The 27,375-nt window shown below is 33.4% G+C and overlaps 4 protein-coding genes across 4 annotated transcripts; 1 reads left to right on the forward strand and 3 right to left on the reverse strand.

Annotated features, from left to right (window-relative positions):
* Positions 1–2,570: 2,570 nt before the first annotated feature.
* Positions 2,571–3,903, reverse strand: LOC110631101 (transcription factor bHLH120). The gene is made up of 2 exons (XM_043950117.1): positions 3,466–3,903; positions 2,571–3,315 (listed from the first exon to the last, which is right to left on the reverse strand). Exons 1-2 carry the CDS (start codon positions 3,778–3,780, stop codon positions 2,938–2,940), a joined length of 693 nt encoding a protein of 230 aa, XP_043806052.1. The 5' UTR covers positions 3,781–3,903; the 3' UTR covers positions 2,571–2,937.
* Positions 3,904–6,954: 3,051 nt separating this feature from the next.
* On the reverse strand, positions 6,955–8,271 carry LOC110600646 (transcription factor bHLH36). The gene is made up of 3 exons (XM_021737523.2): positions 7,866–8,271; positions 7,278–7,625; positions 6,955–7,187 (listed from the first exon to the last, which is right to left on the reverse strand). The coding sequence occupies exons 1-3, from the start codon at positions 8,163–8,165 to the stop codon at positions 7,122–7,124; spliced, it is 714 nt and encodes a 237-aa protein (XP_021593215.1). The 5' UTR covers positions 8,166–8,271; the 3' UTR covers positions 6,955–7,121.
* A 7,596-nt stretch (positions 8,272–15,867) lies between these two features.
* Positions 15,868–17,912, forward strand: LOC110630728 (alpha-L-fucosidase 1). Its single transcript, XM_021778281.2, has 3 exons — positions 15,868–16,565; positions 16,643–16,882; positions 17,108–17,912. Exons 1-3 carry the CDS (start codon positions 16,021–16,023, stop codon positions 17,763–17,765), a joined length of 1,443 nt encoding a protein of 480 aa, XP_021633973.1. The 5' UTR covers positions 15,868–16,020; the 3' UTR covers positions 17,766–17,912.
* A 2,264-nt stretch (positions 17,913–20,176) lies between these two features.
* On the reverse strand, positions 20,177–26,608 carry LOC110599691 (DEAD-box ATP-dependent RNA helicase 7). The gene is made up of 14 exons (XM_021736224.1): positions 25,998–26,608; positions 25,502–25,636; positions 25,258–25,398; positions 25,057–25,168; positions 23,280–23,350; positions 22,971–23,125; positions 22,743–22,854; positions 22,016–22,117; positions 21,840–21,900; positions 21,594–21,762; positions 21,405–21,501; positions 21,175–21,269; positions 20,805–20,941; positions 20,177–20,639 (listed from the first exon to the last, which is right to left on the reverse strand). Exons 1-14 carry the CDS (start codon positions 26,457–26,459, stop codon positions 20,392–20,394), a joined length of 2,097 nt encoding a protein of 698 aa, XP_021591916.1. The 5' UTR covers positions 26,460–26,608; the 3' UTR covers positions 20,177–20,391.
* Positions 26,609–27,375: the final 767 nt, after the last annotated feature.

A 27,375-nucleotide genomic window follows, 5' to 3' on the forward strand; every position in this document is an offset into this window, starting at 1 on the left:
GCTTCTTGAATTTCACCAGCGCCCTATTGTGCTGTTCAGCGAACATATGCTACTGAACAATTTCCTCCATGCCATAATACTCGTAGCGAATTACCACAAATCCCTCACATCATGTGATCACCTTTGGACTTGGCACTTTCCTCCATGCATACGATTCTCGATTGCAAATATTAATTAAAGATAGCTTAATCAATTACTATTTCATTCTAATTAACAAAACTTAAAAGTGCATTTGTGGATTTGCATTTAGAGTATCATGTGTGAGAGGAGAAAGAGCAATCTCGATCTTCATTTTCTGACAGCATTTTTAAATACTGCGTATATGATGAAATATTCCTTATAGTTCTAATTTTTATTTCTAACAGCAAATCAACGGACTTATTAATTAAAGGCATCATAAAGTGGTTAAATTTGCTGAATCTCTTTCTTATGCTACAGCCTTAAATATCAATGCACCTAAAAAAATAATTAAAAAGGTTAATTCAATATTTTGAAAATTAAATTTTACAATATTAAATATATTCTATATCATTTGTAACATTATTTTTGCAAAACTAAATTAACCTGCCGAAAAGCGTCCTACTTTGGCGGCATATTAACACCAAGAATTTTACAGATTTACTAACCAGATTTTTTCCATTGGTTTTATAATATTAATCTAAAATTTACCAAAGATTGAATTTCATCTATAGAACAATTAGTCTTGTATATTATAGCAGATTTAAATTGTACCTAATTTCTGTTGCCGATATCTGTCAGAGATCCATAATAAATTTTCGGATAAAAAATTTAGAGACGTACGATTTTTAAAAATGTGACAAGTGCCACAAGTTTATAATAAAGTTGTAAGTGAAAATTTTATCATTTAAAAGAAATTTTATATTTTTATTATTTTTTTAGATTTTTTTTAATTTTTTATATTAGAATTTTTCTATGATAAACATTTTTTTAACTGTTTAAAATACTTTTTAATTTTCAAGAATCAATTAAAAATTTTGACTTTTAGCCTTTCGTTTTCAACCGACAACCAAAAGGCACGATTCGGTGTAATTAAAGTATCGTTGGCAAAATTGAGAAAGATGATCAGACAATTAGCCCTATAACGGAATAACAACTAATCCGCCGCAGTTGAACGCCCACAGCCAGTTTCAAATCCTATAGTCACAAATTTTCAATAGGATTATCACGAAACTTATAAGATAAAGATAGATTTTCAAAACTTTAATTACTGGTTTATTGGATATAGAATCTGTTCTTAATTGGTTAGCGGAGGATGATCGGTATTTCGAAGTTATAAATGTGAAAGAGGATCGAGTTGGCAAATCAATATTGCAGTTAATCTTATTGCTTTTCCTAGAGGTTTTCATAATACTATTGCAGCAAATAATTTGGCAAATCAATATGTGGACATTTTTCAAATATGTACAATAATATCTTACAGAAACTAATAACAAGTATAAAGTTGCAGCTGATAAACATAGGCGCTTCAAGTTATTCAATATTTATGATCAACTTATGGTGCATCTGTACAAGAATGTGGTGGAAGACTGAAAAAACTTGATGCAAAGAAGATTGGTCCATTTCGAATTATTTAAAAAATTAACAATAATACCTATATTTTTTACCTTTCAGGTTATATAAAAATTTCTAAAATATTTAACGTGATAGATCTATTTTAGTACTACTCTGCTGATGACAACTCGAGGTCAAGTTCTTTATAAGTGGAAGGGAATGATGCAGAGCAATTAACTTTAAATTTTATGGCAGGTTTGGACCGGGTATAATTTCTATTGCTGGCATTCATAGGAGGCCCAAATTAGTTTTTCAAAAACGTGAATTTCTAAACGCACAACTTTCAAAAGTGTGACGAGAGTCACATAACTGTTATAAAGTTCGAAACGAAAATTTTATCGTTTACAAAATCAATTTTGTATTTTTATTATTTTTTTAAATTTATTTCATAATTTTTTATATTAAAAATTTTTCTATTATAAATAATTATTTTTTAAACTGTTTGAGACACTTTTCAATTTTTAAGAATTAATAAGAAATTTAAGGTTTTAACATTCGGTTTTCTACATTATATATTAAAATTTGACGATTTGACGGAAGATAAACAGTTTTATTTCAGGTTGTTTTTATTTTTATAATATTTTATAAGATTTTAAATTTATATTTTTAAGATTATATTATTTCAATTTCTAAAGTAAAAAATCGCAATCCTATACCTAGCTAGTTGTAAAGAGATTATAGAGATTTTATTACATTTAGTTAAATCTTTAATGCTATATACACGGTATATTTAGTTAGTGTTGTAGTTATTGAGTTGTACAGAAAAATTAGCGCCATCCAAACTTTTTTCTATCTTCGTCAGTATATTTTTATCCCAACATTATCCTACAACCTCCCATGCCTTTTCTAGATATAGCTGCGTAATATCATTAACACCAAACATATTCATTTGTTATGAGAAAAAATTTATCAATAATATTAATTATGAATTGTTAGAAAAACTTAGCATTCAATTAAAACTCTACCTATCAAGTGAAGAAATCTGACTAAATAAAAGAGAAGCCAAGCTAGAAAAAGGTGAGGGCAACACGGCAACCATGTTATTTTTATAACTTCTGAAGATGTTAATATGCTAATCAGTATCTCACAAGCAATCTGGTGCGATAATTTATATTCATACATGAAGATCAGATGATACCCTATGCAATGGAGAAATTTATTCCTAATGTTCACAGATATTTTGCTAACTAGTTGGGATTTTCAGTACTTGTTGAAGGCATTGCTTCAATTAGTTTATTTTGCAGCTCAGATATATCAATGCATGTCATGTAGCTGACCTGTGAAGCCAAAGGAGTGTTGCACTTAGACAAGAACTTGAGAATAAATAAACAAAACTAAACATTGAACCCTAAACCTAGCTAGTGATCATTGATTTATGGTTGGTAATGGTACCTCAGATTGGATGGTGTGGATAACTCTTTGATTTACTTTGGCGGAAGTAAAACAAACGACATCTAGCCCTTCTTCACGAAGCAATTCCAATACTCTTGAAAGGTGAAAAACTTGCTTCCCTAAGCCACCACTACTGATCACGATCTCAACCCCAAGAAATGATGAGCGTACCACTACCGAAGTTGGAGCAAAGCTATTTATCCTCTCACCCTCAGCCTCATGGCCGAGAGCTCTCAAATTGGATGAGTTTTTCATCTCATCTCTGTACAAACTAAGTTGTTTAATCTTCTTTTGCAAATCTTTTATATATTTCTCTGCTTGGTGGATTTGATCCGATATTGCACGCTTTCCCTGCAACTCCAGAAAGGGAAAATGCATATACCCTAATGAAACCCATAAAATATATGCTGAGGGCGAGATAAATAGAGATATCCTTGGACATAATTGAACAATTATTATCAATCATATACAAAGAAATTAAAACAAAGACGATTTCATCACCTTGATATATTCAAGAGGTAGCAGATTTCTAAGAGAAGTGTAAAGGGTGGTCATATCTTGCCTTCTTCGTCTCTCAAAATCTCTATGCATAATCTTCTTGGTACTAATTTCAGCAGATTTCTCGTCTTTCTTGCGACTAAAACATGGGATTCGCTGCTGGTCTTTTCTCTTTTTATTCTCATTACATGGGTCAATGCCATCTGCTGTAGTATGACCCTGCAGAATCAGGATCATATCTTGTGGAACTGAGGTTTCTTGGTACGGAGTAGAAGAAATCTGGAAGGAGAGCTCGTTGTTCTGGTGTGAGGGAAACATGGCAGCGCCGTAGATGGGTATGCAATGATTTGGGTGTATGTTTTTTGCCTGCAACCTGGATTAGGACAAAGACTGGATACGTTTGTTAGGGTTTGAGATATGGGATGGAGGTCAACAAGGCCAAGATTCCACTGTCTGATTGTCTCTCCAAATAAGATGGATACGCTCAAAATGATATCATTTTTTCATCATATTAAAAGAAGTGATCCTCACCCACCACCTAATTTATATTGATAATTCATTAAGGATAAGGGCGTTATATCATTTACTCATTCTTTAAAATAGATTAGTTTAAGAGTATTGAACCACTGTCGAGTTAAGATTTCTAAATAAATATAAAAATTCACATATAATTTATAATTTAAATGTTAAAACATTTTTAATATAATTTGTTATTCAAAATTGTATGTGTTTTATATTAGAGGTTAAATAATTTAATTGATTAAATTCGTCATATAATTCATTGATTAATTCTTTTTGTATTTAATTGAGATTCAAAGACAAGATTTTATAAAATAATTATGCAGTGGCAGTGTTAAGCGAGAGCAAAGAGAAAAGGAGAATATGCGAAACTCTCAGTGGTAGTTACTTTTGTTTTTTTGGTTGACAAAGAAATTAAAGCTAGGCGCTAAACGCATCACACAAATCCTTCCTCGTGAGCTCTTTCAGATTTCCTGGCACCAAAACAATCACATGAGTTCTAAAAATATAACTCTTAGAATGATTGTAAGTCAATCAGCGGCTTCAATAGCTTTTTTGAGAATATGGAGAGTCTGCTGTTCATCAAATAAGGACCTTGCATATAGCATTCACAATCAATAAGCATTCCGAAAATATTAACAGACTAATTAATTAGTTATTAACATTAGAAGTCAAAGCGTTATGTGAAGATCTTCAACAAATAAAAATGAATTATGGGTCTAACAGCGCAGCTGCTTTTACTACAGTTTGTGAACGCAACATATAAAAGTAAAGGTTAAGATGAAGATGCTCCCATCACCTTAATTTCCATACTCATTCAATAAAGAAAATTATATAAAAATAGATTTAATATTTTAAAGACATCACACGTGTCAAGAAAAAACGACCATTCAATTTGGCTGGGGTTATAATGATCCAACGGGAGTTGGTGGTTGTTTAATCTATTCATTTATTCATGTGATTGTTGTCAACAAATCGCTTACAATCATGGAGCCATGCTTATTGAAGGTTTTGATATCCTTATCTATAATAGCCGTCAATTATTTTTTAATATTTATTTTTAATTTAAATATATGTATAGATATTTATTTATATAAATATATTTAATTTAATTGAGTAAATATTTTATAATAATATTTATAAATTTCTTGAACTTTTTTAAATAAAGAGAATTATATATCATATAAAATATTTAAATTTTGAAATATAAATTATTAGTAAAAATATTCCTTATAGATTATTTATTAAAATACATAAAATTAAACAGATCTAAATAATAACAAATAAATTTAAATATCAAATTATTAATTAAATTTGATCTAAATACAAATAAGGCAAATTTCGTTATACTCTTCTCTTGCGGACTAAAAATTAAGTAGTCTATTGGGATTACATCTGGATTTTCATTATTTATTTTAATTTGTAGAAAGGGAAATCAATAAGAGAGAGAGAATTAATATGTAAATAATTAATTGCAAAAATGAGGCCATATATGATAAGCTTTTTGGAGCCAATTGTATTTGTTTTCAACCTATGCGAGCTTCCTGCGCGCTATTAATGCTAATTTATTATTTTATTTTTTAATAAAATTATATATTTTACAACATTTGAATATATTTTAGCTTCATCATGGAGTGTCCTTGAGCAAATGAAGAGTTAAAAAAACATTTGATCAAAGTAAACAAACAAGCATTAATTTTCCTCTTGGATTGCAATAATCCACCAACTTGAATTGACATTAAAATTTTTCATACAACAAAATGAATCTCATTTACTCTAGAAGCAAGAAACATTACTTCCATTACAAAAAAAAAAAAAAAAAAAATGATGATCTGCAAGTAAGCAAACTATTTAGAGATAGACATTAAAGATTAGCAAACTACAATGACTCCACGACTTGTAATTAATTCCTAAAATATCATCCTAAAGGTAATTAGAATAATTTCTAAGATGAGAAACCGAAGCTGTTCATTATATCTACGCATGTGGAGCAAAACAATGACAAAGGTACTATCTCAATAATAGGGCTGGTGTTTGCATGCAGGACGTGACCCCATCATCTATCTCATCAATGCCAAGGTTTCCAATGGGAGAGTATACTGTAAACATATAATACAAGGATATTTTATAACAGGTGTGTACATGTTCACAAGCTGGCATCAAATCCTACAGGATAATGGATAGGGATCTTTGTGAGTTGGGCATATATATATGCATAGCTGGAATTGGATTCAGTACAACTCATTACATTGGACAAGACACATCATTCTGCTGGTTGGTAGCACACCAGATTGTTAGAAAACTAACCCACAAAATTTATATATTTCCATTTGAGAGATCACTCACTTGGCCATATATACATATACTTGCATGCAAAAGGGCTGGAAAACTAAGTACAAATAATAATAATAATAATCAAAATGCAAGTTGATCAACATCTTTTAACAAAAAACAAATGGCAAACAAATTAATATTAAGCATTAATGCAAAATATGTGCGGATGAAGAAAATATCAAAGTTAATAAGAACACAAATAAATAATAGGACCCCCAAAAGGAAGAGGAACTAAGGCAAAGATATTGCCATGAATATCAAAAAAAAAAAAAAAAAAAAAAAAAACGCAAACAAAAACTTAATCTACATATCATAATTCCATAGAAAGAAGCTCAAGATTGAGATATTGAGTACTTATTTCTAAAGCACATGAAAATTAAATAGAATTCAAGTTTTTATGTTTAAGTACTTCCTGTATCAATTCTATGCAAGAAGTATCTAATTTTTTATAATTATCCAAATTACAACCGAAACAGTAGAGAACTTGAATCCTAGAAATCCAACAAGTGTATGCACACCATGTCACACATATATGAGGCTTAAAGAGAGTTTCTGAACTAATGAACCTCAAATATTTCTCAAAATGCTTACAAGATAACTAGCAAGTACAGCCACATTATTTTCTCAGAATCACGAGGATAGAGTATCTTTGTAGTGATATTATTAAGGAAAATCAGGTCAAAGCCTAACTAAGCAATTACAACCAAGTTTAGTTTTCGGATCAAAAGTTAGAAATGTACAGTGCAGAACTATGGTGTCCTCAACACTCAGGAACATGGTTATTTGAATAAATAACATCACCAAGATCAAGGGACAAGCGGGTTTAATTTCTGCTGCAGCTCGGATAGATTTACGCAAGTTGAATCTTTCACCTGTGGAGTAAGCATCATACATGAAGCTAAGATGATCCTAAACTTAAAACCCTTAACATAGCAACTGAGAATAAGTGATTATATATATACCTCAGCATGGATGGTGTGAAATACCCTTTCATTCACTTTGGTGGAAACACAGTTAACTACAGAAATTTCAGCTTCAAGGAGTAGTTGCAGTGCTCTTGATAGGCTCGAACTTTGCTCCCCAAAGCCGCTACTAAACACAATCTGAATGCCGCTCAAACAAGGACGGATTATGAATCCCGTACTTAGGGAACAGTTATTTGAATTTCCACTACTTTGTATGGGAATATTTCTGAAATTAGTCTTCTTCTTCAACTCATCCCTCTTGGAATCTAGTTCTTTGATCCTTTTCTTCAGGTGCTTTATATAATTCACAGCCTCGTTCATGTGGTCAGATATTGAACGCTTTCCCTGAAAAACCCAGCAAAATAAACCTTGTGAGTTGTGGCGTCAATCTTTAGCCCCAAAACTCTCTCTCACACACACAGAGAACAGGATCTTTGAGAAATCAAGAGGCAAGAGCCACAAATAGGAACCCATTAATTTCTGGGCAAAATTTTACAATTTAAACGTAAGTGTAACCCATATAATATTTTACAAGTACAATTTATTTGCGACTGTAGAAACAGGAACTTATGGGCAAGTTCTGACCTTGATATATTCAAGAGGGAGTAAAGATCGAAGGGATGCATAAAGGGTAGTCATTTCTTGCCTTCTTTGGCGTTCAATATCCCTATGCAACAACTTCTTCTTATCATTACTGTTATCCCTAGCACTCTGATCATTGTCCATAGAAATGGATTTTCGCCGCCTACTTTGTCCCAAGTCATCTGCTACATCAGTACTGCCATAAAGCGCAGGATGAGAGGTAATCAAATCTTGTGGGATTTCGTTGCGAGTATTAGAAGAAATCTGGAAGCACAGTTCATTGCCTTGTTGTAAAGGAAACATAGTCACAAAAATTATTTGAAGCTTCAAAGGGTAAGGTGGCAAGAAGCGATGGAGGTTAAAGAAGCAGATATGTTTGTTAGGGTATTTGATCTTCTATGGCCCTGAGATGCCAAGATTCCCTCAATTTTCCTTTTTTTTTTATTATATCGATTAAACAATGTGACTTAACGATCCATTTCTTAAAAGCTTGCTTGTGGACACTGTAGCTTTGTACAAAAGTTAATCCACTCTTCGTTTTCACATATGGTGGGCATTTCTCCATAAACAATGTTTTATTTATTTATTTTTTATTTACCCTTTTTTCTTTCCATCATTGCATCAATTTTGAGAGCAAAATATCCGTTGGATTATGAGTAGGGCGTGATGTGTCAAGCAAGTATTCAAAAGGGCTACATTATTGATTTGACTTTGCACAAGAAGAACTCCGGGTGAGATACACTTGGTCGACATCATCACGACATAAATGCACGATGATGACTGCTTTGATTTTTTTTTTTCCCTCTCCTTTTCATTAAGTTACCATCATTGAAATAATAATAATTATTACAATAATTTGCCCAATAAATAATGTATTTAATTTGAATATCATTAAAAAAAATAATATATTATAAATAAAAATTATTTTATTATGTTATAAAAATTATATCGCTATAATAAATATATTTAAATAAATATGAAATATTTTAAATTTTATTCTTTTATTATCATTTCAAAAAAAATCACTTATTATATTATGAAAATAACTCAATTATTTATTCTCATACAACGGTAATTATATCTGTGTTTAATGTTAGTTTTATATATATATTTTTTTCAATTACTCATTAGAGGGGATAGGGCTAAGCGGAGCGAAAAGGGTTTTCATGACATGCTACTAAATATTTGTAGGAATATAGATTAAGAGTTTCTTTTGGTTTTAGTGAAATTTCATAATAAATATAAATATAGTACAAATTCTATTATAATAATTAATAATCTATATAATATGGTTTTAGTGAATAATTTATCATGGTATCGATTTTCCATTTTTTTTTTTTTTTGAAATAGGGGTTGGGGGAGTCGAATCTTAGACCTTTCAAGATTACAGGGTGCACTTTCCACCAGATTAAGTCTTGGAGTGCATCGATTCTGTATTTTAAACATGTTGGAAATGCATTGAAGGCATGTCTTGAGGCTACAATATCTTTTTGGCATTTTGTTTTGGTTGATGTCCTACTAGTCTTTTGGTTTTCTTTATTGTTTTTTCTTGTTTCAAATATATTTAGTTTGGTGTATCTATAAACTATGCTTTTATTCTACTTAATTATATTAAGTTTTTCTAAACTTTATTCTCAATAAATTCATTAAAAAAGTAGTGCATAGAGAAATTGTGAACAATACTCCAAGTTCTGTTTTAGACGAATGCAATATATTAGTGAAAGATTTCATATCTGTTAGCATAAAAACATATTATTATTTTGTATCCTAGATACACTAATTAAATACTTTTTTATGTGTGATTTTATTAAGTAAACTATTAAAAAAATTTGGGTCTAATCATTTTAGACTTGATAGTATTAGAGCCACTTTCAGTTAAAAATTTGAGCAAAATATGTAAGCTCAGAAGGAAGTAGTTATTTGTGTATAAGGTGGAGCTATTACAGTTATTATCAACCTACAATACCTAGCATTCATCATTTCAGACGTGAGACTATGAAAATTTCACAAATTCATAGTCAAAACTCAAATGTATACATCTGCATGTGGATTTGCATGGTTCCCAAAAATTACAACTTTGTATTGTCTGCAGGTGGAAATGCGTAGAATAATCAAAAAAAAAATCAAGAAGAAGAAGAAGAATCACAAAAAAAGAGCAAGGGAGAATAATTGCAAAGGCCTAGCGAGGGAAGCCATTGAGCCTGGTGAAACTGAAAGGGAAATATATATATATTAACAATTAATCTTTTCAGTTTTATTTTAAATAATATAATTCATGGAAACAAATTAAAATTTAGAACTTTTTAAAAGAATTGCAATGAAAGCTGAGTTACTTGAACTGAATGACAAATCTGCAGAAAATCAGATGTAATCAGTTTGATCATCAAGTTAAATGGAATTATGATCTGCCTAATCAGTACTCAGCTTAGTCCAAACCCAAATGTAAATATTGCCAATAAATTTTTTTTAAAAAAATTATGAATTTAAAACTGTGAATATAGCAGTACGTCCTCGAGCGCAAGAACCTTAATAAAGGGAGTAGAAAATTGGTATTTTATTAGTTAATTGTAATTCCAAATGGTGCAGCTTAGTTTCTGCAGTAATCATAAGAAATGAAAAGGGGCAGACACATATCAAACAGGATGAATAAAAAAGATCTCCAGGAACCACTTCTTGCTTTCTATAATTATTATTTTATAAGATTAATTTCTTTTTGCCTTTTTCCTGCCGTCTTGCTTACTGAATTATTTTTTTCTTTATTATTCATAGTGCTTACCAAACCAAACCAATCAGTCAGCTCTTCAAGTTTTGGGATTCCCCTACTAGGTATTTTGGCTGCTTTGCTTCTTCTCATCCTATTTGTGCTTAATTACCATTTTACATTAAATTTCTGTGTATGTTAAAGGAGAAAAGTGTATAAAAAAAATGAAAAATAAAAAAGGATATTATGATATTATGGATAAAGCTGTTTACTTTATTAATTATTTGATTAAATAAATAAATGGATTTTATTCTTTGATCCACATTTGGATTTATCATAAATATATATTAAGACCAACTGAGGAGATAATGAGAGATGATCACCACCCATTTGAAAAGAAAAAGGAAAAAACAAAACAATTATTTTGTACTTGCTTAATAATTAATTAAACAATGTTAGAGATTTATATATAATATAAAAAGAGATTAAAGAAATCATCTGATAAAGGTATTTCATTCGTATCATGTGTTTGAGATTTGCTGACACTAGTTTGGTACAGGACCAATACTTATATATGATTCTCCTTTAATTTATTTAACTAAAGGAATCTACGCATTACTTATTATTATTATTATTTTAAAAATCAGATTTTTTTTTATAATTGAATGGTCCAGTTTTTTAAGCTTATTTTTTAAAATTAAATTGAAATTATAAACTTTTTTCAGTGTACTTATATAATAAAATATTTAATTAACATATAAGCTCTTTGTAGAGGTAATTTTAGATGAACACAGCATCATTATTCCAAGGGACTGTAATTTTTCCTTATGGGGTTGGGCAAAGCTCAATGTCCTATGTGCGACAATACAATCTCAATCTACTGCTTAGCTATATAAGCCCAATTGACGTTCTAAAGAAGTAAAGGATCATCATGTCCTTTTATCTGAAAATGAAATGAATTATTATTTATTTGATTCCAAACTCAGCCTTTAATTAATTTAAAAAGTCAATTACAGTCTATGAGCATGATGAAATGTAAAAACCCGAAGTAACATGCCGGTGCCTTCATTTTTAAAGAGAATGAACCGTGTCTGATCTTCCCAGAGATAGGGAAATAGGAAGATTTTTCTTAAGCATGAATGGGTTAGAAAATTAAGACTGAAGGGCCAAAATTCCGTTCAAAGGCTTAGGCCCATCTGACTTCGCTATGGTTCTCAATCTCAGGTTCTAGAAGTCCTGACAAAAACTGGGAGTTTTTCTAACATAGCAAAATCCTGTGAACCCACAAAAGCTGCTTGCTAAAGCGTCTCCTTTACTTGAAAACTCATCAACGAATTGCCATGTATAATGGTTTAAATAAAACTCATCAACTTCATCCTCAATACACAGGAGACAGTTCTTCCAAACAAGTATACGCTATTTAAATTTTAAATCAACGTACGCGTGCGTATGCGTGCAAAATATTAACTTTTTATGATTCTAACGATAAGAGCAAATACGAATGTATTTAGATCATAAATATGGAGACATTCTCAAAGTTTGTTGTGCATAATTATCTAACGCACCATATTATACATGATTGATTGACTTATTGTGAAAGTATTTTCGTCCATGTGCACATATCATAATAATTTTTTAAACCATTGAATATGTATTAAAATTTTTTAGGAAAAAGTCGTAGTGTGTCTAAGAAGTTCATCAGTCTTACAAGTGAATTATAAAATCATAATCTTATGACTCAGATCAATATCAAATATGCAAGTCAAACAAAAATAAAGAATACGAAATCAATTTCTTGTAGCCAGATAGCATCACTGGAAAAGTAGCTGAAGAGTACATCAACAATACTTATGAGAAATTTATTTTTAATGAAAAATTTTGAGAAAACACTCGATTTGAAGCTTTAGAACAAATGACTTGATAAAAGACATATAAGGACAGTCTTTTTATTTCCCCTCTTTCTTCGTCAGAGATAATCAAAGGGGCTTCGTGTTGTCAATGAATTGATGGACTATTTGCCACAATGATAGAGCTAAGTATAAAAAATTCTTTAACTTTTGGGCAGAACAGGTGAAAAATTGCAATGTTTCACCTACCACAGAGCAAGTAAACATACCAAATACATTGACCGAGAATTCAAGCCTTTCTTGGTAGTTTGGGGAACATGAGCCCAATCAGCAACCATGAATAAGTCAGCACTTCTGATGATTGAATGGTCCCTTCTCCATTAGCTCAAAACATGGGCATGTAGAGATCCTCAATCCAAACAAAAGGTCCAAGGCCAAAAATATGGCAGACAAGTAAGTTGGCTTCATTTTCCTTTCTCCTTCTCATCTCAAGCTTGTGGAACGAGGGCATCACTGTAACAGCCCGGAAACCGAACTGCCACCGGCACTAGGATCCAGATCGACTTAAGGTCGCCGGGACCCGTAGTAAGCCTGCTATCCTGTCTGTAGACCTGTGAACTCCCATACATGATCATACATTTTCTGTAAAACCATAAAACTTTTCTTTAGTCCAAGGCTTAACCTGTGCATGCACTCTCTCTGTGCTCTACTAATCCCTACTAGAGCTCCTCATGGCTCTAGGCGGATCAAGCTCATAATGTTAAGCCTGGTTTTACTCATAAACATACAACAATAAAGAAACATACATAAACTAATCATGTGACTCCAAGGGATTACAAGTCTTATAAATCAAGCACCATTCTATACACTGTACATATACATTATCTCTGTCCAAATACATGTCCACACTAGCTATTACAAAACTCTGTACTCTTCCTGTACCCTGCTGAGTTCTCTCTGATCTCTGAACCTGCACAACTGAAGTTAGGAGAGAGGGATGAGCTACAATAGCCCAGTGAGTAGAATAGGCAAATACAGGTGATAAAACATGCTCTCATGGAATGCAACACATAATCACATAACCTCGGCCGGACGGATCAAAACTCCCTCTATCTCATCTGGGGTACCTAAGTACCATTTGCCTGGTCCCCGTAGGGCTGTTCCAGGTCTTTATGCCTGGTCCTCGTAAGGCTGTTCCAGGTCTTTCCTCTGAGGGCTAATGAATCCTCACGAAGTCCGTGCCGTCTCACATAAGCAATGTACAAGGAGCAATGCCAAGTACAAGGATCAATGCAATGCATCATCTTTGTGTACACTAATGCACTCACCCTAAAGCATATTCATGATGCATGAAGCATGATAAAATATCAGTTTTCATATTAAAACATTAAGTTTCGGCGGCCGAACTCCCTCTTTCGGCGGCCGAAAGTCCCTTTCTAAACCGAAAGCCTAGCTTTCGGGGGCAACCTTTGGCAGCCGAACTGCCTCCACAAAGGGTTCGGCGGCCGAACCTTCCTTCGGCGGCCGAACCTGGTTTTGCCCGAAGGGCAGAACCCTGCTCTGTTTCATGCAAACTTTGCCCAAAAACCTACCAACATGCATAGCAACTACTCCCAACTAGCATATACACATATATATGCACAAAGGGGTCTAAAACTATCCTAAAACCCCAAACAAACATAGCACATAACACTTAATCATGCTAGAACACCACAAATCACCAAAACCTCACCTAAACCTAAACATGCATACTACCCATACAAACTTCATAAAACCTTTCAAAATCATCAAAGAAGCTCAGGATCTTCACTTACCTCTTACACAACTTGAGGATGAAGGATCCTAACGTGGAGATATGAAGAAAAGCTCTTCCAAAGCTCCAAGCTTCAAAACTTGGTTCTTTTGCTCAAAACCTTCATAAATCACCAAAACTCTTAAAACTCTTGAAAGATTTGATGAAAATCATGGAAAACAGGAAAGTCAACGTAGGAGAGGCTGGAACTCACCTCTGGCTGCAAGTGGAGGAGAAATAACCTCCTTCCACCGACCCTTGGCCCTTTTATAGGTGGCTGGCCAGACCACCTTCGGCAGCCGAACGTGAAGCCGCAACCATGCAATGTTCGGCGGCCGAAAGTTACCTTCGGCGGCCGAACCTTTGCATTTCTCCCTTGTTGCTTTTCTTTCAAAACTCAAGTCTTTTAACCCTTCAAACCATGAAAACAAATGAAAAGACTTTAGAAAACATATGCATTACCCTTCTCGAGGGTTCCGACACCCGAGATTCCACCGGACTACAGGAATTCCGATGCCGGACTCGAGCCGGGTATTACAATCACCATGCGATATACAGCAGGTATTGGTGGTGTTAGATTGTTAGTACTTGCAAAAGTAACAATTTTGCTAAAACCAATAGTGGAACCCACAAAGAACTACTTTAGCTATTATTGCTCACCAAACTTAGAAAAGGTTCCAGACAGGAGGGATAGTTAGATCATTCACCAAAGAACTACAAAGAGGAAAGGAAAGCTGCTTGTTCAAAATTCAAAGAACTGCTTGTAGCCAATTAAAGACTCGATTAGTTGAAAAAGGCAGGACTTGGATCATTCATTATAAGTAAACACTAATTAAAATGAAGAGAAAGAAGCAAATTAATTTTAAAAAATTACAAAACGTTGAAGCTCTCTTGTACTTCTTTCACACCCTTATGGAGAATATTAAAAGCCAAACTCTTTTTGCTAATTTTTAAAGAAAAATTAATTTTCTTTTTCTTTTTTTTATCATGATTCTGATATCTTACTATTTTTCTCTTTTTTATTTATTTACACTATATTATAAAAATTTCTTTCCTTTCTATGTTATTAGTAGTAGTAGTAGTATTAAGTTAATCTATAATAATATCATATTTCTAATTTGTAAATATTTAATAATCAATCTATGATCTATGAATTTTTTTAATTCTTTCACATTGATGTCTTTAAAAAAAAACATTTTAAAAAAATGAATATAGATAAAAGGTTTAAATTTAATCGACGTATCTGACTTCTGCGACATCCTCCTCAAAAAGCCCATAAGATGATAAAAAAGTTTAGGCCCGATTTTGGCCCATTAACCTCATGTGGGGTGGGTTGCTATAAGCAAGCCCAATAGCCAACCAAAACTCACTCAGGACCCAATTGCCAGGAAAAACTATTTCCCTCCCAGATAACAAAAGCTAATGACAGTAAAAACACGAGAAAATGGACGATCGTGGGAAAAGTGAAACCCACCTTTTACTTTGTTTGAGATGAAAGATTGAACATCATCGACATCCGTGAATGATTGCTACATGAAAGCAAATAATAAAGAGAACCATAACAAATAGAAAGAGAAAGAATCGAACTAAATTCCAATCAAAACCACACTCACATTCAAATTTCAAGTTTCAACCTTTATTCCCTTTGGCCTGGCTCCATCCGCAGAATCCCCACCCCTCTTTCCGCCCATTTTTGTTCTGTCCCTTATCCCATTCATAGTCTCTCTGTGTCCCTCTTCTCTTTAATCACTCTTTATAAATAACCCACAGACCACAGTAGCATAAAGCACTACACAGACCACAGTAGCATAAAGCACTATGGCTAAGCTATGGTGCTTTCTGTGCATAATTACATTCATTCAACTTTTCAAATTTGTCATTTCAAAACGGGAGCTACTTCCAACCCCACCATTACCAATCCTACCACTCCCATCATTTTCCCAATTGAAATGGCAACAGAGGGAGCTCATCATGTTCTTCCACTTCGGGGTCAATACATTCACGGACTCCGAGTGGGGCACTGGCCATGAGAATCCAGCCATTTTTAACCCGGTTGGTCTCAACGCCAAACAGTGGGTCGATACAGCAGCTGAAGCAGCAGTCTCTCTGGTGATACTAACTGCAAAACACCACGATGGGTTCTGCTTGTGGCCTAGTAAATACACTCGCCATTCTGTGGCTAGTAGTCCATGGAAGAACGGCCATGGAGATGTAGTCCAGGAACTTGTGAATGCAGCCAAGAACCATGGTGGGGTTGACGTGGGATTGTATCTATCACCGTGGGATCGACACGATAGAAGATATGGACACAATTTACCATACAACGAGTACTACTTGGCTCAGTTGCAAGAGCTGCTAAGCAAGTAATTAGCAAAGAGAAGTGATTAATCCAATAGTGTTTGCGTGTGAATATTTTATTGAAATGAGATTGTTTTGGCAGGTATGGGGATGTGAGAGAGATATGGTTTGATGGAGCTAAGGGTTCAAATGCGCCAAATATGTCATATTACTTCTCATCTTGGTTTGCGATGGTGAAAGAGTTACAGAGCTCCATCAATATATTCTCTGATGCGGGTCCTGATGTCAGATGGGTTGACAATGAAAATGGATTTGCAGGAACTACAAGCTGGTCCACCATTAATCGGACTTCTCTTTCAATCGGAAATGGTAGTATTATGGAGTGAGTTTCTCTTCTCTCTCACCCACAATCTCACATGTCAACTTATTATTCATGATTAGTATTTCTTCACTTGATTTGAGTTTGATTAGATTGGAACTCGACAACGAGACAATTTCACTGTGCATACTTCTTTTGTTTAATTTTACTTTTTTTATGAAAAAGCTGGGGATCTATTAATTCGGCATACCAAAAGTAGTTGGTTTCACATGCATTTCAATGATGCAGTTATCTGAACACCGGTGATCCAAAAGGGACAGATTGGCTACCAGCAGAGTGTGATGTTTCCATCAGAAAGGGATGGTTTTGGCATAAATCTGAGTCACCCAAGAAGCTGAGCAAACTACTTGATATCTACTACAAATCTGTCGGTAGAAACTGTGTACTTTTGCTGAATGTTCCACCCAATTCAACTGGCCTCATATCTGACACTGATGTTCAAAGATTGAAGCAATTCAGAAACGCAATTGACACAATTTTTACTTCCAATTTGGCAGAGAAATGCTCTATAAAAGCTAGCAGCCAAAGAGGAGGTAAAGATGGTGACTTTGGACCAGAAAACGTGATAGACAGGGACCATTTGCGAACATACTGGGTTCCAAGAGATGAAGAAAAAGAGGGCAGTTGGATTGAGATTCGATGTAATGAAGGGCTAAGATTTAACGTCATTAGAATTCAAGAAGCAATTGGTCTTGGTCAGAGGATCAAACGGCATGAAATTTATGTAGATGGAAAGAAGGTTGGTAAAGGGACAACAGTGGGGTACAAGAGGCTCCATAAGCTTGAAGAGAAGGTCGTTAAGGGCCAAATTGTGAGGATTAAGTTTTTGAAGTCAAGAGAAGTGCCAGTGATTTCTTCCATTGGTTTGCACTATGACCCTTTTTAGCTTTTAGAAGCAAATAAATTAAAATAATAAATTATGGCCTTCAGGCTTTTATCTCGCTTTTTGTTTTGCCTTTTAGCCTGTATGTGGCCGTGTACTAGTGTCCGCAATCACAAATGTCTAAATGCAAATGAAATTTCTTTGGAGTAATTATTCTTATTATCTTAAAATTCATCTTCATCTTAATTGTTGCTTTTTCTCTCCGACTTTCTCTCTCTAAATAATTCTTCAAAATTTCTCGACACTAGAACGGAAAATGAAAAAAATAAAAAATAAACCACCTCTTTTAATGTACTGTGAAAAGATTTAGATTTAATTGAAAAGGGTGGTACACAGTACATATATATTTGTGAATAATGGAAAACTTTGACAAATAAGAAAAATTCATTTATTCTTTCAATTATATATGAAAATTAAAAATAAATTAGATTTTCTGTATGTCTTTTTCTTTTTCTTTTTCCTTTTCCTTTTGGGTTCATTGTTTGAGAAGGGCCATGTTATAATGCATTTAGGAGCATTTAAGAAAAAAAAAAAAAAACTATGTAAAACTAATGTGATATGCATTAATTGATAATATCATAATTCAGACAAAATTCCGAAATACATTCATAACCAAATCATTCAGATTCTCTGGTAATGCTTGCTTTGGAAATACGAAGCACAGATTTGTTGACTTTCTTATAGGTTTTGATTCTATAGTCAATATTTTATTTTTTTATTTATATTATTTTATTAATAAATTATTTCTAAAAAGCGATAATTTTTTTATCTTTAGAATTAGAAAGTCAATAAATAAACTATCATAAAATATTATCTTTAATGACCAAAAAATGGAAAACAAAATTGTATTTAGAATACAGAGCATGAGAAGACTAATACAAGATCAAAGAGAATTTTCTGCTAAACCTTCTTAATTTTTTAAAGAATATTTAATCTCACGCCCAACCACGTGGACTTAATCCTTCTTTTAAAGGATACGAATAAATCTTATAAAATTATAATTAAAACTTTTTAATTTAAAAATAATTAATTTTTTTTTATTTTAAATAAAATAATTATAAAAAAATAATTCATTTCGAAAACAGAGGATAAAAGAACTTGGTGTAAATCTGCACTAACTACAGATGCAGCACGCTGAAGGTTCATAAATATCCAAATAATGTATATGTAGATTGGCACGTTATTCTATATATTTCATCGCTTTTTCTTTCTTTAGAAATCCTATTCTAACGGTAATAGGAAAGATGTATTTGCCCATTAAATTAATTGAATTGCTAAAATAAGAGAAAAATAAAATCATCTTTCATTAGGAAAGATATCATTTTGTGTATTGCACGATAATATTTTATATTTAGATTGTAATAAAATATATGGTAATTAAGTCTTTTAACACTCTTTTTATCATTTTTTTTAATTATAAAAATATATTTGATACAAATTTATTTTTGTGTACAAGTAAATTTAATATTTTTTTTAAATAAATATTTATTTAAAATTTTATATAAAAGATGATTTACAAAATAAAAAAAGTGATGTGTTCAGCGCTCATGAATAATTAATCTAACATTTAAGTTAATAAATTATTTTAAAAAGTAAATATAAATAAATTATTTGAATTTAATAGGTGGTGTCTTGAATTTTTTGATATATTTTGCTTTTATTAGAGTTAATAAATCTTTTAAAAATTTGATGGATGCTGATTAATGAATAAAAAATATGTGATTACAGAAATAATAAAATCTATTCTATAATATTTTTTAATAATAATTTAAATATTATAAAAGTTTCTACCGGCCTAAAAAGATAGATCTTCGATTATTTTTCTAAATATTAATTATTATAATATTTGAGTATCTCTTCTTATGAATAAAATTTTTATAATTGAGTATCATAATTTATTAAAATTTTACCATATTAAAATCAAGAATTTCATAAAAATTTAATTATTTCAAATAAAAAAATTTATGAAAAATTTTAATTATAAATAAAAATAAAATTACGACTGATTTTATAATTTCATTTAAATTTTTTTTATAAAATTATTCATCCAAAATTAAGAGAATAAAAATAAAAGATAATATTTAATTAAAAAATAATTAAATTTATACAGGGTACGCAAAAACCAACACAAAAGGCAATTAAATTTATACAGTATTAATTGCAGGGATAAGGGTAGGCAAAAGCCGACACCCCACATGCGTGTCCCGTGGGCTTGTTGAATTATTTTCAAATTCAACGTAATGTATTACTTTGACATTAATTTCAATAGTGTAGATGATCTGTTTTCCTCTGATTGCTTAAAACTTAATGCTACTGTTCACTGTTTAATTGAGTGATTAGTGGTGAAATTTTCATCCCTTGTTTAACCAAAATTCTATAATTCTGGTGCTGAAGGACGTCTTAATTCCAAGGGCTTACCTTCAAATAATCATCAAATAATAATTAATCGTTGTCTTAAATGTCCAGCATAATTCAATACAAAATGGGGAGACTGCAAAATTCCCCGGAAAAATCAAAGATACATCGACATTTTGAAGGAAATACAAGGTTCATTAGAACAAGCAAAAGTGATAAAAACTGTATTCCTGTGTTGCCCAATCCAGACTACAATTGATATATTTAAGGTCCTTCACCATTTTTTGCCATTCCTGCGACCGCCAAAGCCATTAGAGAACCTATCATTTCTTCTATCAGAAAATCCCCCACCCCTGCCACCTTTGCCCCCCGAGAACCTACTACCACCACTCCTGTCACTGAAGCCACCCCGACCTCGACCACCACCACCACCGCCAAATCTTCCCCTTGATTGGTCCCTTTCTTGCAAGGGAGGCAATGCTTGTAGAACTTCTAAGCTGACATTAGCTGCATTTTCCTGACCTACAACACCAATTGGAAGAGAGAGAAATTAAGACCAAATCTAAGAGAGAGAGATTAAGACCACAACATTCAGATGGCCGTTCAGTTAAAATCAAAAGAAAAAACATATATTTTGGCCGTATATAAATGTCTTGCGGATAAAAAAATCCCACAACTAAATAATACCAGCAAGAAATGCGTCTAGATCTGCTGCAGGCACATCAAACACAGCACCATTCCCATCGGCTGTGAGAGTCATACCCTTCACTGATGAGTCGATCTTATCCTCTGGCAAGAATCTCCTCAACATGCCAAAAGCAAATCTGAGAAAGATTTCATTCAAAAGACACAAGTAAAGTACTCGGATAACTATCATCACGACAAACAACATAAGTTATATAACGTAGTAACTTTCGAGAACCACATTCTATAATTTTATACTGACATAATTTAGCAGTATGTATTGAAAATAAAGTATGCTTGAATGTCATCACTTGTATTAGGTACTTTAGTTAAATCAAATATTAGAGACAGAACTGAAGTGCCAAGAACTCACGATGGTGTGTAGATGGGTTTCCCAGCTTCAAGGAGCAACGTAACATGGTTCTCCATAGATGTCAGAAGTGATCTGCTCTTTACCTCGGTGTAACCCTGCATACGTATGATGTGATCAGTCCATTGTGCTTATGACCACATAAAAGAAATAAAGCAATTTTTTTTAAAAAAAAAAAAAAAAAAAAAGTAGAGTTAAAATGTAAGCTGATTTTGACAAAGGGAGGGACTCACAGCAGCTGTGGCAAGGGCTTTTGCAAGTAATTCTACTGCTGACAGACCAGAGTTATTCAACAGATCCTCTGCTGCAGACTTGAATGCAGGAACCACACTGTAACATTCGCCAGTCTTAAGTACCTCAAGTCCACATTTAGAAGCACCCAAATGCAAATAACCCATCATTTATTTCTAATCGAAACCTACCTGTCAGAAACCTCGGTTATTTTTTCAGCTGCTTCCACCCCAACAGCTTTGGCAATATCAGCAGGCTTAGGGGCAGTAATATGCTCAAATTTCACACCAGATTCTCTTTGAATCTTTGATATATTGGACCTCCTTGGATCGTAGAGCATTACAGCAACTCCAGTATTGCCTAAAAGTAACAATTGACTGTCAGCACATATATAACCCAGTATTTAGATGAGAGAAGTTGTCATTTTTTCATATTACCTGCCCTTCCAGTGCGTCCAGAACGATGTATATAAGCTTCCACATCACGAGGAGGCTCACACTAAAGAGGGAAAAATAGAAACCGAATATAAACATATTTGGAAGAAGATAAACTGAAAAACAGAAAAGGTTTCTAATGTATGCAAACATGAACACAAGCGAACTGAATCACACACCTGGATAATTAATTGCACATCATTTATATCCAGTCCACGGGCTGCCACATTCGTGGCTACCAATGTCATGAATTTCCCCGACCTGAACCCAGAAAGGGTGACCTGTAGGCATTATATCTCAAATTAGTAAAGAAAATAAAAGGATTAACATATTAAATTCGCCATGTGGCTTTCCTTTTTCAATGAGTTGAGCTCCATTTTCAAATCAAGGACATACATGATTCATCTCAAAGTTCATACGAACCTGTTGTCAGTACATTTCTATTTTCAGGACAATCATTGGATTAGCCTCAACTAAAATTACCTGTCGATGCTCTAAATAGGTGCTGCTATGGTACAGCCAAGTAAAAATTACTGATACTAAGGGAATGGAAGAGAACAAAATACTCCCTTTTGGAAATTATATTTAAGTTCATTCTTATGTTAAAAATTTTAAATACCAAACATGTCCTCTACTTAAATTAAAAATAATAAAGACAAACTCTACAACTAGCTGCATTCTCCCATGGAGAAACATCAAGATGATGTGTGTAGAACATCAAAAACAAAGGTGCTTTTCAAAAAAGCACCATTTTAGATGTTGGAAAAGGTTAATTGTTTTGTACTTCTTGTTACTAAGACTTATCAAATTTAACTTTAAAACCATTTTTCATACACTTAATATGTTTATGAAACTGCTTTCTCAATAGCAACTCCAACAGCAATTCCAAACAGACACAAATCATACCTCACGTTGAGATTGTTGTATCTCCCCATGTAAAGCCCGAGCTCCATGCAACAAACCAGCAAGTTCATTTGCAGATTCCCTTTTCTCGGTGAAAATAATTGTACGGCCTCCACTGAAACAAAAACAAAAATAACATTTCCACACAGAAAAGGCTAAACAAAACTGTTCACCAAGACCATGATTATCAAAGTATCACAAATAAATGAAGTAGCATAAGAACCAACTGACCTGCTATAACAACGAATTATATCAGGAATAAGCTGAGGTATTGCTGAAGTAAAACAGGGAAGCACAATATGCCTAACACTGGTACTAGCTTTCATTTTCTCATTACCAACAAGATCTATGGTTTTCTTAGTTGATTTCAGAAATCTAGAAGAGATCTGGTAGTGGAAAAGAAAATAATAGTCAAATATGGAAAATGGCAAAGAAACTATAACACATACTAAAGCTGCTTTTTTTTAAAGAGAAGATGCAGCAGTTTCAAAACTTTATTCAGAAAGGGGCATAAGTGGATATCATAGCTAAGAAACGAACATGTTTCACCCAATCTGGCAAGGTGGCACTGAAGAGAAGAGTCTGAACTTTGCTTACATCCTCAACTTTTCCTGCAAAACAAAAGGACAAAGTAAATAACCCCATATTCAATTCCTCATGTAAGTGCAGTCAGCAGCTCAGTGGAGTGTAACTAATAATATCTGGTACACGGTGGCTATTGAAAAACTTTTAGAAATTTCTCATGCCATCAAGCATGCTCTGTCTAGAAGCCAAATAAACTATACAAACAAAGATTGAACAAGTGGTAAAAAGTAGCATCTGTATCTCTTTTTATATATGTATGACAAGAAAAATGGCTAAACCAATTAAATTGCGATATGAAGAAAGCATTGGATACCATAATTTCAATTTTAAGCTCACAACAAACAAGAAGCAATGGAGCTTAAATGAACATGGTGTGGCAATCTAAAGATTTTTCTTTTGTATGAATGTGTTACAATCCTGGATTATGGATCGCGTCATGGTGCGGTTGATAGGACAGGAGCTCATTAGAGGGAGCTCTTAACACCTTAGACTCACCAAGGAGAGAGTCTTAAATCTCACAATTTTAAGAATAAATTCTGCTCGTTTTTATTGAATAAAAATAAATCTCTTATATAGTGGAGGTTGATACAATTATAATACTTCTAATTACAATAGAAGTCTAATACAAACAACTATTAGATAAAGAACTTCTACAAAATCTAATAACAAATGTATAAGATAAGATAAAATACTAGAGCTAAGATAAGATAGGCGAGATAAAATAACATATAAATATAATCTATTTGTTATGGATTTAATTTATCCATTATCCATAATGGAATGCTATGAAAGGCTGAAGGAAAGTGACCATGTGTCACTACACCACATTGCACACGGAATGAGAAAGGTCAGTAGAAAGGAAAAATGCAGGATAAGATGGGGAAACAAGGATGCATCCAAAAGCCAAATGCAAATTACATTTCTTAGCAGTAAATAACTAAAATTCCATCAAAAAATGAATACATAAAACATCTGATGGCTCAGTTCAACTTAGTTCTAAACCAAACACAAGGCAAACCATTGAGAACAGGTAAATACAACCAATCAGTGAACCACTATTATGTAATGCCTATGTGTCACTACACCACATTGCACACGGAATGAGAAAGGTCAGTAGAAAGGAAAAATGCAGGATAAGATGGGGAAACAAGGATGCATCCAAAAGCCAAATGCAAATTACATTTCTTGGCAGTAAATAACTAAAATTCCATCAAAAAATGAATACATAAAACATCTGATGGCTCAGTTCAACTTAGTTCTAAACCAAACACAAGGCAAACCATTGAGAACAGGTAAATACAACCAATCAGTGAACCACTATTATGTAATGCCTATCAGTGCTATAGAGCACAAATAAAAGTCAAGGCACCAGGCCTAGGGACAAAAAAAAATACTATTATCATTTAATTAGAGGAGATATAAAAGTATGAAGTCCATTGTGAAGCTCAAAACACAAAAGGGCATGTGTTTCTTGTTGAGATTAGTCACTTTTGTCCCCTTCTTTGTGATATCTCACATTCAATAGAGCGAGTAATTCCCAAACATTTTTGTAACATTATATGCATCTTAATTATCTAACGTTCTTAGCTTGATCAAAATAAACTATCATGACATCATAACCTTTGCAGCATAACAGTTCAACTGCACCCTATGAACTCCATGACAGCAACCAGGTATTCAACAACAATCAATTAAATGTGATGCTCATGACATTTTATTCAGAGCTACATACCAAGAATAAGTTCAACATCCTCAACAAAACCCATCCTCAACATTTCATCCGCCTCATCAAGGACTCGGAACTTAAGCAAGCTTAAGTCAATATTGCCCCTCTCTATGTGATCCTGTATGGAGTTCCCACAAAGTTAAATTTTTTATGAGGAAATATATATAGCATTACAACGAGTCAAATAGTACAACAATAATAGGACACCTTTATGCGGCCTGGTGTTCCAACAACTATATCCACCCCTCTCTTTAAGCTCATCTCCTGAGGATGGTATGAAGCTCCTCCATACAAACAGCAAGATACCAAGCCCAATGCCTCACCATAAACTTTGAAGTCATCATACACCTTTTCAACAATAATAAAATAAATAATTTTTAAAAAAACAAGGCAAAAATAAGAATACCCAGAAACTATAAGAAACATCCAGAAGTAGCCATCTGTGTTGTACCTGACTGGCCAACTCCCTGGTGGGTAGAAGAACCAGAACGCTTGGAGGCCTGCCATACCCGGTCTTTCTTGATGCCTTTGCAGGCCCATTTGTAAGAGACTCCAAAATAGGCAACACAAAAGCCAGAGTTTTACCCTGCAGAATTTAGTATGGAAAGAAACCAGATATCAAAAAACACTTCGTTCATGTCAGGTATTTAACAATGAAAATGCAGAATCACATTCGATACCGATTGCAAAAGTATCTCGCACACAAGTTGCTAAAAAGGTTCTTCGCAAATTCATTACTTGACCGAGACATAATAACAAACCAAAGCCACTTATTAAAAAAGTAGAGTTTTGATCAAGGTGCTGAAACAAAAACAGACAGATTGAAACAAGAGCTAGACCATAAGCAAACAAATAGGAAACCAGGGAGGGGGGCAAAGTAGTGCCACAATAGAAACTTAAAACCTAACGTATAACTAACGCAGAGTAAACCCAGAATGATATTGTACCTGACCAGTCCGTGCGCGCCCAACCAAGTCAGACCCGTCGAGAACATCATCGAAGGTTCTGGCCTGAATTGGGAACAACGACTCGATCCCTTTAGACTTGAGCTTCTCTCTAAGGGGGCCGGATATGCGAAACCTCGATATAGCGTTGGGATCCTCGGCCTTCGCTACCTCTCCCTCTCCCTCATCATCCTCCTCAGCCAACTTTGCCTTCTTATTCTTCTTTGTTTTCTCTGACTTCAAATTAACGGGCTCGACAAGCTCCGAACTCGTCTCGCTCCTCTCTTCATCTTCAGAGTCAATTTCCATAGCTTTTCGCTTCTTCTTATCTTTCTTCTTCTGCTTTTTGTCAGAAAAGATCTCATCCTGGGGCTCTGAGGTTTCCAAAGCTATTTTCTTCTTCATCTTCTTCTCTTTCTTGTCTTTAGAATCTGAGGAGTTATTGGCTAGAGCTATGGATGGCATTATATTATAGACGCAGCAGCAGAGGTTGAATGTAGTTCTTCTGTGTGTGAAAGAGAAGGGAGATAGAGAGAGAGAGGTGCGTGCTTTCTCCTGCTACGGAAGGTTGTAGCGATGAGTTGCAAAAGCAGGAGAGCAAGAGGAGAAGAAATTGATGTTAGGGTTGCAATTTATGGTTTTGCGGTGGGCGCAATTTGGTGCCGTTGGATTATAAAACCCTATTTAATTTTGGTTTTCGCCGTTAGATTAGAATCCGAGTAGGTTCGCATCAAATTCTGATTCCTTTTTTCTTTTTACACCGATAACATAAAATATTTAATTTGACAAGAGGGCTTTGGGTCCAATCGGATTAGAACAGGCATAAAGCTAACGGAAATTGGAGGCCTAACTCTTTCTCTAAAAACTTAAGCCTACATACAGATTCAAACCTAAAAGCCCAAGGCTCAATAACAGGAAGAAGCCTACAGCTACAGATCGGAGGGAGAGTTGGTGCTGCAAGCAAGTGGCCTCGCCGCCATCGCCTGGTTTTATACAAGTCCTTGCATGTTTTAGAAATGCACGTCAAAATCAGAACACTCACCGGCTTTATTAGTTTTGAAAGAAAAAAATAAAATAAAATTTTTATAAAATCATATAAAATTAAAAAATTTTAAATTAAAACAAATAAATTCTTTTCGTTGTAAATAAAATAATTATTAAAAAATAAAATAATTATTAAAAAAACAAAATAAATTAAATTATTATAAAAATCTTCCGTCTAAACAGGGAGTAAAAGAAATAATAATAAAAAAAAGTAAAACTTCCATGTCCGATGAAAGATACAGTAGAAGCACAAAATGCCTATGGAGGAAGGTGAGCGGAGAATGTCTATTAACAAATAAAAATATCTATTAAGACCCAATAAATAGTTCTGCTTCAT

This window comes from Manihot esculenta, chromosome 14 (genome assembly GCF_001659605.2).
Source record: "Manihot esculenta cultivar AM560-2 chromosome 14, M.esculenta_v8, whole genome shotgun sequence".
In the NCBI taxonomy this organism is placed as follows: Eukaryota; Viridiplantae; Streptophyta; class Magnoliopsida; order Malpighiales; family Euphorbiaceae; genus Manihot; species Manihot esculenta.